The sequence below is a fragment of the Apteryx mantelli genome, chromosome 8 (assembly GCF_036417845.1).
Source record: "Apteryx mantelli isolate bAptMan1 chromosome 8, bAptMan1.hap1, whole genome shotgun sequence".
NCBI lineage: Eukaryota > Metazoa > Chordata > Aves > Apterygiformes > Apterygidae > Apteryx > Apteryx mantelli.
Genome location: NC_089985.1, coordinates 31,425,926 through 31,437,594, shown reverse-complemented (window position 1 = coordinate 31,437,594; position 11,669 = coordinate 31,425,926). Strand labels below are relative to the sequence as shown.

Below are 11,669 nucleotides of genomic sequence, written 5' to 3'. Positions count from 1 at the left end.
TTTATCAATGGGCGGCGTGACGTCACCCCGCCCCGCCCCCCGCCGCCACCGCCCCGCCGCCGCCGCTTTTAAAGGGGCAGCCGCACGGCGGGGCGGAGGTGCGCGGGGCCGGGGGGAGCGGCGGCGCGACGGTATCACCCCCCCTCCTCTCAACCCCCCCCCGCAGAGAACCCCCACAGACACGCAGTTTCCTCCAAACAGTCACCTTTAGACACGCACCGCCCCCATAGAAAACACCCCGTAGACACAGTCCTCCCCAGAGAGGGCGCCCCCGACACAGGGATCCCCCATAGACACACACCCCCATAGGCACAAAGCCCCCTCGGGACCTCCCCACAGACACAAGGAGCCCCCATAGACAGAGCCCCTTTCCCCATAGACCTTAGGACCCCCAGTCCTCACAGAGGCACAGAGCCCCCCCATAGGCACATGCCCCCTCATAGACATAACCCCCCCATAGGCACAGATTTGCCCCCCAGAAACGCTGAGGCCCCTCCTCAGCTCCCTCCCCTCGGACACACAGAGCCCCCTCCCCACACACATCCATAAATGCACCCCCAGCCCCCTCTCGCCCACAGCACACCCACAGCCCCTTCCTCCCCCCATCGCATCAGCCCCAGGGGCTCCGGCTTCCCCCGAGCCCACCGGAGCTCACCCCAGGCCCTCCCAGGAGGGGGGCTGCAGCCGCTCGCAGGTTTTAGCAGCCAACATGCCGCTGGGTTTGCAAAAGTGGGTGAAGCAGAGAGTGCAGGCGCCCTCAGCACCCGCTGTCCACCCTGAGACGGGCGCCCGAGCGAGGGCAAGGTGCCGGCAGGCTAACGGCAGGGTGGCGGAGCGAGGCTTCGCCCCGGCTACAGCACGGCCCAGGGCCCTGCTGGCCCTCAAACAGCCCGGAAAGGTCAGTCCCTGGTGCCCCACGTCCCGAGGGCGCACGGGGGGCAGCCCAGGACCAGCAGCACCGTCCCGGACAGCCGGCCGCAGGGATACGGGGGAGCCTGGGCACCCCGTCCTGGGCGTCCCCCGGCCAAGGCTGCTTCCAGGGGGCCCTGGTGCCGCCACCGCGTCCGACTGGCTTGCGCTGGCCTGTGCGAGCAGGACAGGCGTCCGGGCAGCGCGGCATGGCACTGCTGCTCTCTGATGGCCACGAGCAGGACTGTTCGGCGCGGCCCCCCGCGGCCCTGGCCACGCGGGTCTGGTGTCCCCGTGGGTCCCCTGTGGGGCAGAGCAGCCTGGAGGTTCGCTCCCCTCTCCGCCGCTCACAGCCCGTGCACAGTCACAGCGGCATCCCCATCTCTGCATCACCCAAAACCATCCATGGCGGGGTGCTGCGGCAGCTCTCTCCCTCCCCACGGGCATCCAGAACAGGCAAAAGCAGCCATAAATCTGTGGCTGCCCGCTCGCCCGGAGCACCCCCAGCAGCAGCACTGCCCCTCGCGAGCCGACCCCGTTGCCCTGCCCTGCTGGGTACCGCTCGTGGGGAGACCGCCTCGCTCTGTGCCTCAGTTTCCCCTTGTCGTGCTCCCCCTCTGCTTCCCCGAGGCAGCTGGGGGCTCTGTTCACAGGTGCTGGATGTGTTTTTGAACGTGCTGAGGGTTTTGCATGAGTACCCCCCAGCCAAACAGCCCCGTGCTTCACAGCGCGTCTCCTTTCATCCTCAGGTGGCAGGGAGAACTTAAACCCCTTTCTCACCGCAGGAGAGCGGAGGCCCGGGGAGGCGAGCGCGGGTCCCTGCACCCCTCCGCCACCCCGTCTCTCTGCTTTTCGCTCAGGTTTCCAGCTTTCGTACAGGAAGCACGTGCAAACCTGCCACCCCAGTAGCAAACACGCACTGGGAGCAGGCAGGGAGGCCTCTGCCACTTCAGAGAAACCAGCCCATTTCCACAGGGGCCCCAGGCTCCCCGGGGCACCGGCGGCGTCACGGGGCAGCTCTGTTTTTCCGCCGGAGGCCCCAGCTCGGAGGCTGCCGGGAGCTCCCCTGGCGGAGCTGAGTCAGCGTTCAGAGGCAGACGGGTGGGTGGAGGCACCCTGGGGTGCCGCAGGGAGGCCCGGGGGACTTGCCCCGGGGCGGCGGCGTGGAGCGGAGCAGGGCTGGCTCCGGGGCTCAGGTGGAGACACTGAGGGGAACAGCGATGGCTGAGAGCCGTCGGCTCTGCTCCTGCTCACTGCTGACCCTTGGACCGGGCTCAGGGGCACGGATGGGCCCTGCCTCCCGCCAGGGCTCGGGCACCTCCTCTCCGAGATGGATGGAGCCCCAGGAGCAGCTCCCTCCTCCACCCTCTGCCCCGGACCCAGGGTGAGAGGATGAGCTGAGCCAGAGCAAGAGGCTTGGCAATCTCTCCCTGCTGCTCTTCTTGCCAGAGGCCTGGCGCAACTTCTCACGCTAGTGGCCTGGCAGAAGCACGCAGCAGCAGCCCGGTGTGCACAGCTCTCGTGCCACCCCACCCGCATGCACCTTCCTCCCAGCCCTGCCAGGTCGGCTCCCCGGAGGGGCATCGCAGGGAGCCCCAGCGGCAGGCTGCTGGGGGTTGCTCACGGCAGAGCGCCCGGCGCGTGCATGTTTGCGTGCGCACGTGTCCCTGCGTGCACCCCCTAGGGGGATCGACCGGCCGGCCCTGCTTGGCACGCTGGGGACAGGCGGCTTTCGTGGGGCAAGCCAGTCCCCAGGCGAGAGCACCGCGTCCCTCCGCCTCCTCCGGTCATGCCCATAGCCTCCTGCCCATGTCCCTCCCTGGGGACAGCGCTCATGAGCTCCCGGCCGGCACTGTCACCTGTGTGCTGGTCAGGGACCGGCCTTTTTCTGCGAGAACAGCCAGGAGAGGTGAGAATGTTTGATCCTGACAGCAAAATGATGGAGGCGTGGGAGGGAAGTGAGTGGGTCAGGCAGCCGGGAATGAGACAGGCAATAGATAGCTTGCCTGAGATTTTTAAGGAGATGGAGGACCTGGAGCTTTCTGACTGCTCCCAGTCTGCAAACCACCTGGGATCCTGAGACTGGGACTAGCTAGGAGTCCCGGACTCCTGAACCGGGGACTGACCCTGCAAGACTTGGACATTGTAAACTCAGCTGTGGTCCCGCCGTTCCCAGGGGCCACGTGGACAGGTTGGGGTGCATTCCTCCCTTTAACGAGCTTGTTCCCCCTAAATCAGCTGCAGGCTCACTGCTGTCAGCTCGAGAGGGTGACACCTTGCCCGTCCAAGGCACCCGATGTGCAATGGCAGGAGATCCCATGTTTTACCCTGTTCTCCCCAGCCCTGCAGCACCAGGACTCATGGCCTGCGTGACCCCCAAATTGCCCGTGGCTGCCTGGGGCTGGCTCTCGTCCCACTGTGGGCAGGGGTCCTGCTGGAGACCCCCCACCGGCCCCAGTCACGCTCCAGCACCCTCTTGTAGCCGAAAGCGCTCATTCAGGTGGGATTTTTCCCATGCATCAAGTTTGTGGGGGGTGAGGACAGCGTGGTTTAATGTCAGCAGTCTGCTCCGTCTGGAGAAGAGAAGGCTTTGGGGTGACCTTACTGCTCTCCACAGCTGTTTGAAGGGAGTTACAGGGAAAACAGAGCCAGACCCTTCTGGGAGGTGCACAGTGAAAGCACGAGAGGCAACGGACACAAGTTGCATCAAGGGAAATTCCAGCTAGATGTTAGGAAATTTTTTTTCCGCATGAGCGTGGTAAAACACCAGAACAGAGGCCTAGCGAGGGTGTGGGATCTCCATCCTTCACGGTATTCAGAACTGGCCTGGACGAAGCCTGACAGACCCGATCTAAGCCTGAAGATGGATCTAATGTCAAGGCTGGCCCTGCCGTGAGTGGGGCTGCACCAGCCACCCCAGAGTCCCCCCCGGCACACACACTTTATTTGGTGATGCTCAGCTTCAGCAGACGCTGCAGGTCCATGACACCTGGGAGTTACGTGTCCACGAGCCGCTCTCGCCAGGGCACAGAGCTGCCCGTGCAGCTCCTCGCGCCTGGGGCTGGACCGTGCGCCCGGCTGCGGGCTGGCTGTGCCATGCCGGGTGTGCTGCCAGCTTCCCGCTCCGCAGGCATTTCGGCATTTCCGCTCCCTCCCTGCAGCAAGGCCTCCTCCACGGGCACCAAGAGCAGCCGGGGGGCAAGGGCAGCCAGCGGGAGGCTGCGACCCTGCAGGCTGCCCCCGCAGTGCTCCTCCGCACCCGGCGCTCCCGGCTGCCAGCCCCTTCCCAGGGCCGAGCCGCGGTGCTCCTTGGAGCTGGGAAGGCCGTGGGGCTGGGACGCCTTCACCTCCCCCCGTTTCCAAGCCGAGCCAGCACTGCCAAGGCTGGGAACCGAGAGCCAAGAGCACTCCTCTGATCCCCGATCCTGCGGCGAGCCCCGCGGCGCTGGCAGCTGGTGGGCAGGATGCGCGAAGCCGAACCCGGCCGCGGGCCGGCTGTTTGCGGTGGGGTCGCCTTTGCAGCAGCTGCTGTGCAGCACCGCGGTTTGCTCTGCGCCTGGCACCCGGGGCGGCTGGAGCAGCACCAGCCACGCACCGCGCTGTCCCCCCGCAGCCCCGGGCGCAGGCAGGGCCTGGGGACAGGGTGGCTCGCTGAGATCAAGGGCGACAGCCCTGGCCCTCTCTGGAGCAGGGTTTCTTCCTCTCCCTCGGCCCTCTCGCCCCCTGAGCGCCTGCAAAACCCAGGCCTGCAGCACTGGAGGAGGAGGGAGGGAGAGGGCGGCGGGTCCCCTTGGCCGAGGTGGGGAAGGCAAGTGCTGTGCTCGCAGACAGGAACTGCCCTGGGGGCTTGGGGGAGGGGGCAAAGTGGAAGCTGCAAAGCTGGGCAAACCTGCCTGGAGGGAGAAATGAAAGGATGTGGATCCATCCGGTTCAAGAAGGTGCTTGGATTTGGGGTCATAGGTAAAATTCCAGGACTGGCAGATCCCTCTTCCACCACCCCCAGCTCCAGCTCCTGGGGGGCAGGATCTGGCCACTGGGGCTCAGGAGCCCTCCGAACTGTCCTGCAATGGGGCAGGGGGTGGGGGGCTCTGGGGTCGGCTGCAGCCCCAGCGCAGGGGCATCGGAGGAGCTGGCGGTGCCCGTGCCCCTTGCACGGGGCGTTAGCAGGCTCCAGCATGGTGTGCGATGGTGCCTGAGGCACCCTCGGACCCTCGTCCCTCCCCAGGCCAGCGCGCTGCCGGCACCTCCCTTCCCTGCAACCGCCCAAACTGCCGTTTCCTGCCTCCCGCCCCGGCAGAAAAAGTTCAGCCGGGCCCTGGCTTCCCTTCCCGCCCCGATTCTGTTTCCCCAGCTCTGCTTCTCAGCAGAAATCCCCTGGCACGGAGCGTGTGGCCGTTGGTTGCTATGTTTGCAGCGTTTGCAGCACAGCGCAGGGCACGTGGAGCTGCCTCCACCCGGGCATCCGCCAGCACCCTGGGCCTGCTGCTCCTGCCCCGGCTCCCCATGCTCCTGGGGCAGCTCCAGCAGCAGGACCGGCCGGCTGAGCACCAGGGATCCAGGCTGTGCTTGGAGTGATCCCTGCCACAAAGATCTGCCAGGTCCCACTGCCAGTCCCTGTGCTGGGGTTTCTCACGTTCTGGTTTGGGAGAGACCTGAGTGAGGTGCACAGGACATGGGCAATGGGTCTGCAGGGAGACGAGATGCTTCTCCCACTCTGGTGGTGACTGGCATGAGGCTGGAGCATCCTCGAGCCAAGTAAGAGCCCTGCGAGCAGGGTCAGAAGGCCCCAGCCGGTGTTGAGCCATGAGCTACCTGGCAAGGGGTGAAACCAGGAAGGAAACTCTTAAAAACTGGTGTCATCTCAAACACTGCTGCATCCTGGCCCCTGTTCTCACGGTGCACCTTTTGGATGGCACAGATGGCCCAGGAGAGCCCAAAATGGCCCAACACTTTTATTACTGGTGTTCTGGGCTTGCCAGGTCTCTGAAGTACCCCAGATACACAGCATGCAGGGGGTCCTGGCACAGGGACATTTAAAAGGCACACGGCATTGGCCTAGGGACAACTTACCATTGCACGAACACTATGCCAGCGCAACTGCTGTCGCCGCTCTTCTGCACCCCGAACCAGTGTGCGGTGCAGCCGTCAGAGCCCTGCCTCGCTGCAGCCGCCCCGCCGCGCTTCGGCAGTGCAGCGCCGCACACGCGTGCTCGTGCCAGCTCCGGCCTCTCCCACCTCCCACCACCGCCAAGTGCTGGTAGCAGAGCGCCGCTGGTACCGCTCCGCGCGCCTCCGTTTACTCGGTTCCTCGAGGCAGCATTCACAGCGCGGTGTCCGCACACACGCTTTCAGGGTGCGGACATGCAGCTCCCCTCTCCAGCGGCGTTAGTGCCAATTCACGCTTTTCCTGTGGGTTGTGGTGCTCATTTCCAGCCCCGGCTCCTCCTTCCCCAGCCTCGGACTTGTGCAGGGTGGAAGGAAGTCGTAATGGGCCCAGTGACGAGAGGGAGGCTGGCCCGCTGCTCCCAATCCTGCAGGCATGTCCACCCTGCACCCTCTGCCCCACTGGGCTGGCGATCGCACTGCGCACAGAGGTGGGGACCAGCCCGGCAGAGCCATCCCGCAAATATATCCCCTTCCCAGGAGAGGGGGGAATTCAGCAGATGCCGGGCTGGCAGAAATGGGGGGACGCTGCCCCGGGGCTGACGCTGGAGCATGGGGGCTGGAGGGGGATGTGGTCTGTGAGGGGCTGGAGGGGGATGTGGCTTGTGGGGGAAAAGAGGGGGTGCATTTTGGGGGAGGTTGAAAAGGGTTGTGGCTTCTGGGGGATGGAGAGTGGAGGAAGGGGAGGAGAGTCTGGAATATGGGGACTGGAGGGACCCATGCCTTGGTGGGGGCAGAGAAAGGGGGACTAGAGGGCAGATTGAGTGCAGGGGTGGGGGGGAATGGTGGCTCTTGGGGTGCCAGAGGACAGTGGGGCTGGAGGGACCATGGCTTGTAGGACACCAGAGAGGAGATGGGGTACAGGGGCCTGAGGGAGATCGTGGCTCATGGAGAGGGGTGGAGGGAGGCAGGGTGTGGGGGGCTGGAGGGGAGATAGGGTGCAGGGGCCAGAGGGAGACAAGGTGCAAGGCTGGAGGGGGATGAGATGCAGTGGCCAGAGGAGGGACAGGGTGCAGGGCTGGAAGGGGATGGGGTGAAGAGTCTAGAGAAGGAAGAGGGTTCAGGGGCTGAGGACTGGAGGGGGACAGGGTGCAGGGCTGGAGGGGGACAGGGTGCAGGACTGGAAGGGGATGGGGCAAAGAGTCTAGAGAGGGAAGAAGGTGCAGGGGCTGGGGACTGGAGGGGGACAGGGTGCAGGACTGGAGGGGGACAGGGTGCAGGGCTGGAGGGGGATGGGGCAAAGAGTCTAGAGAGGGAAGAAGGTGCAGGGGCTGGGGACTGGAGGGGGACAGGGTGCAGGACTGGAGGGGGACAGGGTGCAGGGCTGGAGGGGGACAGGATGCAGGACTGGAGGGGGATGGGGCAAAGAGTCTAGAGAGGGAAGAAGGTGCAGGGGTGGGGGACTGGAGGGGGACAGGGTGCAGGACTGGAGGGGGACAGGGTGCAGGGCTGGAGGGGGACAGGGTGCAGGACTGGAGGGGGATGGGGTGCAGGGCTGGAAGGGGATGGGGCAAAGAGTCTAGAGAGGGAAGAAGGTGCAGGGGTGGGGGACTGGAGGGGGACAGGGTGCGGGGCTGGAGGGGCACGGGGCACAGGGGTGGGGGACCAGAGGGGGATGGGGCGCAGGGCTGGAGGGGGCCGGGGCGGGGGACTGGAGGGGGCTGGGGTGCAGGGCTGGAGGGGGACGGGGTGCAGGGTTGGAGGGGGACGGAGCAGGGGACCGGAGGGGGATGGAGCTGGGGACTGGAGGGTGCCGGGGTGCAGGGCTGGAGAGGGACAGGGTGCAGGGCTGGAGGGGGACAGGGCTGGGGACTGGAGGGGGACAGGGTGCGGGGCTGGAGGGGCACGGGGCACAGGGGCGGGGGACCGGAGGGGGCCGGGCGCAGGGTGCAGGGCTGGAGGGGGACAGGGCTGGGGACTGGAGGGGGCCGGGGCGCAGGGCCGGGGGACCGCAGGCGGCCGGGCGCGGCGCGGCGGGCCCGGGCGGGCTCCGGCGGGGCCGCCCCGCGGCGAGGCGGAGCCCGGCGGCGGCACCGGGCGGGCGCGGAGCGGAGCGGAGCGGAGCGGAGCGGGCGCGTCCCGGCCGCGGGAGCATGGGGCGGGCGGCGGCAGGTGAGAGCGGGCGGCGGGGCCGCCCCCGCGCTGCCCCCGGGGGCCCGGCCCCGCGCCGCCGACACGAGCGCGGCCCCGGCAGCGGCTCGCTCCTGCGGGCTCCCCGGCCGGGGCCGGACGTCGGGGCTGAGGCATCCCCGGGCCTGGCGGGGGCGGCATCCCCGGGACGTGGGTCCAGCCGCCCGGGAGCGGGGTCCCGCCGGGATCCCTGCAGCCCCTGGGCGCTGCAGGGGCGGGCGGGGGAACCAGGTGCCTTCCTTGGGGGGTTCAGCCCCCGAGCTGGGCAGGGTCCCTGGAGCAAGGGGAGCAGGGACAGCTGGTCCGGGGGGGTCACCCATCCTCTCCTCTGCTCCCCCCACAGGTCCTGGGCTGCGGACGATGCCGCTGTGGGGCAGCCTCCTGCTCACTGCCAGCCTTGCCCTGGACCCGGCTCCGGAGCTGGATGTTGGGGAAGCACTGGAAAGCTGCAACTGCACGGGGCCCATGGACTTCCAGGACTTCCAGGCAGCTCCGCTCCCCGAGACCTGCTGCCTCAACTTCACCAGCTCCAACATCACCCACCTGGACTGGGGCGCCCTGGCGGGGGTCCGGGGTCTGCGGGAGCTCTACCTCTCGCACTGCAGCATTACAGCTATCAGCAATGCCCAGGGAGTCACCCCTACCTTGGAGATCTTGCACTTAAGTCACAACCAGCTGGAAAGTCTCCCCAGAAGCTTTCTGGAAGATGCCCCTAATTTGAAGGTCCTTTATCTGGACAGGAACCAGCTCCAGGAGTTGCCCAAGTCCTTCCTGAAAGCATCGACGCAGGTCCGGGAGGTCTACCTGGGCTTCAACGCTTTAACTTCCCTTCCTGCCAGCCTCCTGCAACCGTCTCTGCTCCAGCTGCAGCTCTCCAACAACAGCTGGGACTGCAGCTGTGCTTTGCTCAGCAACCTGCAGAGCTCGTCCAGCCGGGCCACTGAGGTTATCTGCCACACGCCGGAGCGGTACCGTGGCGTCGACCTCCAGACCATCCCCCGGGACGAGCTGTGCCACTCGCACAGCCTCACCGCCCTCTTCATCTGCCTACCCCCGCTGCTCATCCTCACCAGCATCACCTGCTGCTTCTACAGGTGGAAGAGAAAGACCAACTACAGCTTTCAGAGCAGGCCCGAGAGCCACCTCGCCATGGCAGAGACGAGCAATGCAACGGCACTCGTGGAGCCCCACCACTACGTCCCCTATGAGCTGCCAGCTGCACCCTCTGAGACCGAGAAGAAGGTGCTCCTGGGGAACCAGGTCCTGCTCCAGCCCTCTGCAGCCCTTCTGGAGAGTGGCAAGGACATCTATGAGGAGGTGGAGATCCAGGTGGGATCCTCCAGCAGTTCCCTGGTGGTGGCCAACACAGGGCAGCCAGGCACGGGGCTGGGCACGGAGCAGGACACCCCAACACCACCAAGGGCAGAGGAGCTGGTGGGCAGCGAGGCAGAGGCAGAAACTGTGAGCGTGAGCGATGTCCTGAAGGACTCAGCCGACCGGGAGAAGATGTACATGAGCCAGTCGACCAACTATTACAACCTGGTACCTGGCATCGAGCTGGAGGACTCGGACAACCTGGAGTATGAGAACATCGACCTGCACTGAAACTTGGCTGGGACTCAGGGCTGTGTCTCGGATACCCTGGGAGGATGGCAGGGGACTAGGTTGTGCCTCCGGGCTGGCAGTGAAACCCAGCGGAGCGGGAGCAGCGCGAGCTTTCCTGCGTTGGCTTACACCAGCTGTTTGCAAAGCTGCACCCCCAAATTCCCCTCCCCTCCCCTGTGCTGCTGCCTGCACCCCTCGCTTGCCGTGCCAGCGTCCTGCCAGTGCTGCAGCCAGGCAGGGGGTGGCGAGGGGGCTTCAGGCACTGGGGGCCGTGGCAGGCAGGCAGTGTTTGGGGACGCCCGGGCTGGTGGTGTCTGAGGTAGGAGGTGGGTTATCTCCGCTGGTTTTTGGGACCAGGTGACAGAATTGTGTCCTAGACCTACTGGCTGTGGTCTTCACGCTCTCTTTCTGGGGCCAGGACACTGCCATCTGGCCTGGATGGCATCCTGCACGGACCCTCTGCTTGCCAGCCCCCAGATAAGGGGGGCTGCGGGCCCAAAACGGGGTTGGCTCTGCTTCTGCCCTCATGATCTGCATCAAGGCTGCGGAGCTGCACACGTGCAAGGTGCCCTGGGCCCGGCAGGGGCTCATGGCAATGTGCATGAGATGCACACGCGCAGAGGAGGGTCCCTCGCAGCCGTCCCTAGCTGATCTGCCACCAGGGCCTGCAGGCGCCGGCCGTCAATAAGAAATAAACCGTTTTGCTCCTGGCAGTGCTGCTGCACCGCTGTGTCTGCTGGGTTTGGGGCAGCGGGGAGGTGGCGGGGATCCCCCCGGCCTTGAGTCGAGCCCTTGGCGGCTGCTGTGCCGGGCTGGCAAGGCGCCGAGCCGGGCCGGGGCAGCACGGGGATGGGGCGGGGGGCTTTGCTCCCACCCCGTCTCCCCTCTCTGTGCCCCTGTGACACCCCAGCCTGGGGCAGGGTCTCATTTGGCAGCCGATGGGCGGCTCGTAGCCCCGGGGATCAGTTTGCCGCTGGCCACTGGCTTAGGGTGAGCGGTAGCTCTGCCTTGCACACTGGCTTGGGCCAGCCAAAACCCATCTCCCAGGACAGCCCCATTCCCGTAGCCGAAGGGCAGAGTCCTGGAGGGAGGAGGGTTTTTTACAGGCATCACTGGGACGTGCTGCCCCCGGCTCTCAAGCGCTTCCCCTGCTGTTTTGCAGGGGGCTGCACGGCAGGGAGGTTGGCCCGGCTTCCTCAGCGGGGTTACGGGTGTCCCTGGGTAGCCTTCAGCCCGGCCCTGCAGCGCTGTGCTCCCCAAACCTTTACTGAAATGTGCAGCGCCAGCGCTGAGCCCGGGCGTGATTTACAGCCCGGCGGAGGAAGCTGTCAGCCCGCTGTAAATAAGGGTTTGCCGGCTCCTGCCAGGGCCGTGGAGCTCCTGGGAACCAGGGGAGAGGCAGGGGGTGCTGTAAATCATCTTCCTGCCCAGGCACCCCTCCGGCGCGTCGCACCCATGGGTGCTGCAGCCCGGGGGGACGCAGGTGCCCTTGTCCCCCTGCCGTCGCCCTCACCCCCCTCTCCAGCTGCTGGTGCAGGTGGAGACGGAGAAGGAGGCAGCGGGCTCTGCCGCCCCACTCAGAGGGACATCCTGGGGGCATTTCCCAGGCTGGAAGCCCCTGGGCCGCCCTGCTCGGCAGGCCGGAGCCGTCCTGGGGCCCGGCCAGGGCCGTGGGCAGGAAGGGACCAGGGCAGGGCAGGACATCGTGCTGCGTCCAGCAGCGGAAACGGCATTTCCTGCAGAGCCGCTGTTGCTCCGGGCCCTGGCGTGACTCGCTGCTGCCTTGGCGCAGCCCCAGTTCCCGTCCCGCAGCGCTGGGAGCTGGGGGCACCCCCAGGACCACGACTCAGGGGACAGGGGAG

General features: G+C 66.6%; 1 protein-coding gene across 2 annotated transcripts; it reads left to right on the top strand.

Annotated features, from left to right (window-relative positions):
- Positions 1-6,443: 6,443 nt before the first annotated feature.
- On the top strand, positions 6,444-10,511 carry LOC106500316 (immunoglobulin superfamily containing leucine-rich repeat protein 2-like). 2 transcript variants are annotated; one of them, XM_013962029.2, is made up of 2 exons: positions 6,444-6,503; positions 8,546-10,511. In XM_013962029.2, exons 1-2 carry the CDS (start codon positions 6,449-6,451, stop codon positions 9,805-9,807), a joined length of 1,317 nt encoding a protein of 438 aa, XP_013817483.2. In that variant the 5' UTR covers positions 6,444-6,448; the 3' UTR covers positions 9,808-10,511. The 2 variants fall into 2 exon arrangements, with proteins under 2 accessions (XP_013817483.2, XP_067156577.1); XM_067300476.1 differs by lacking the exon at positions 6,444-6,503 and adding an exon at positions 8,119-8,184.
- Positions 10,512-11,669: the final 1,158 nt, after the last annotated feature.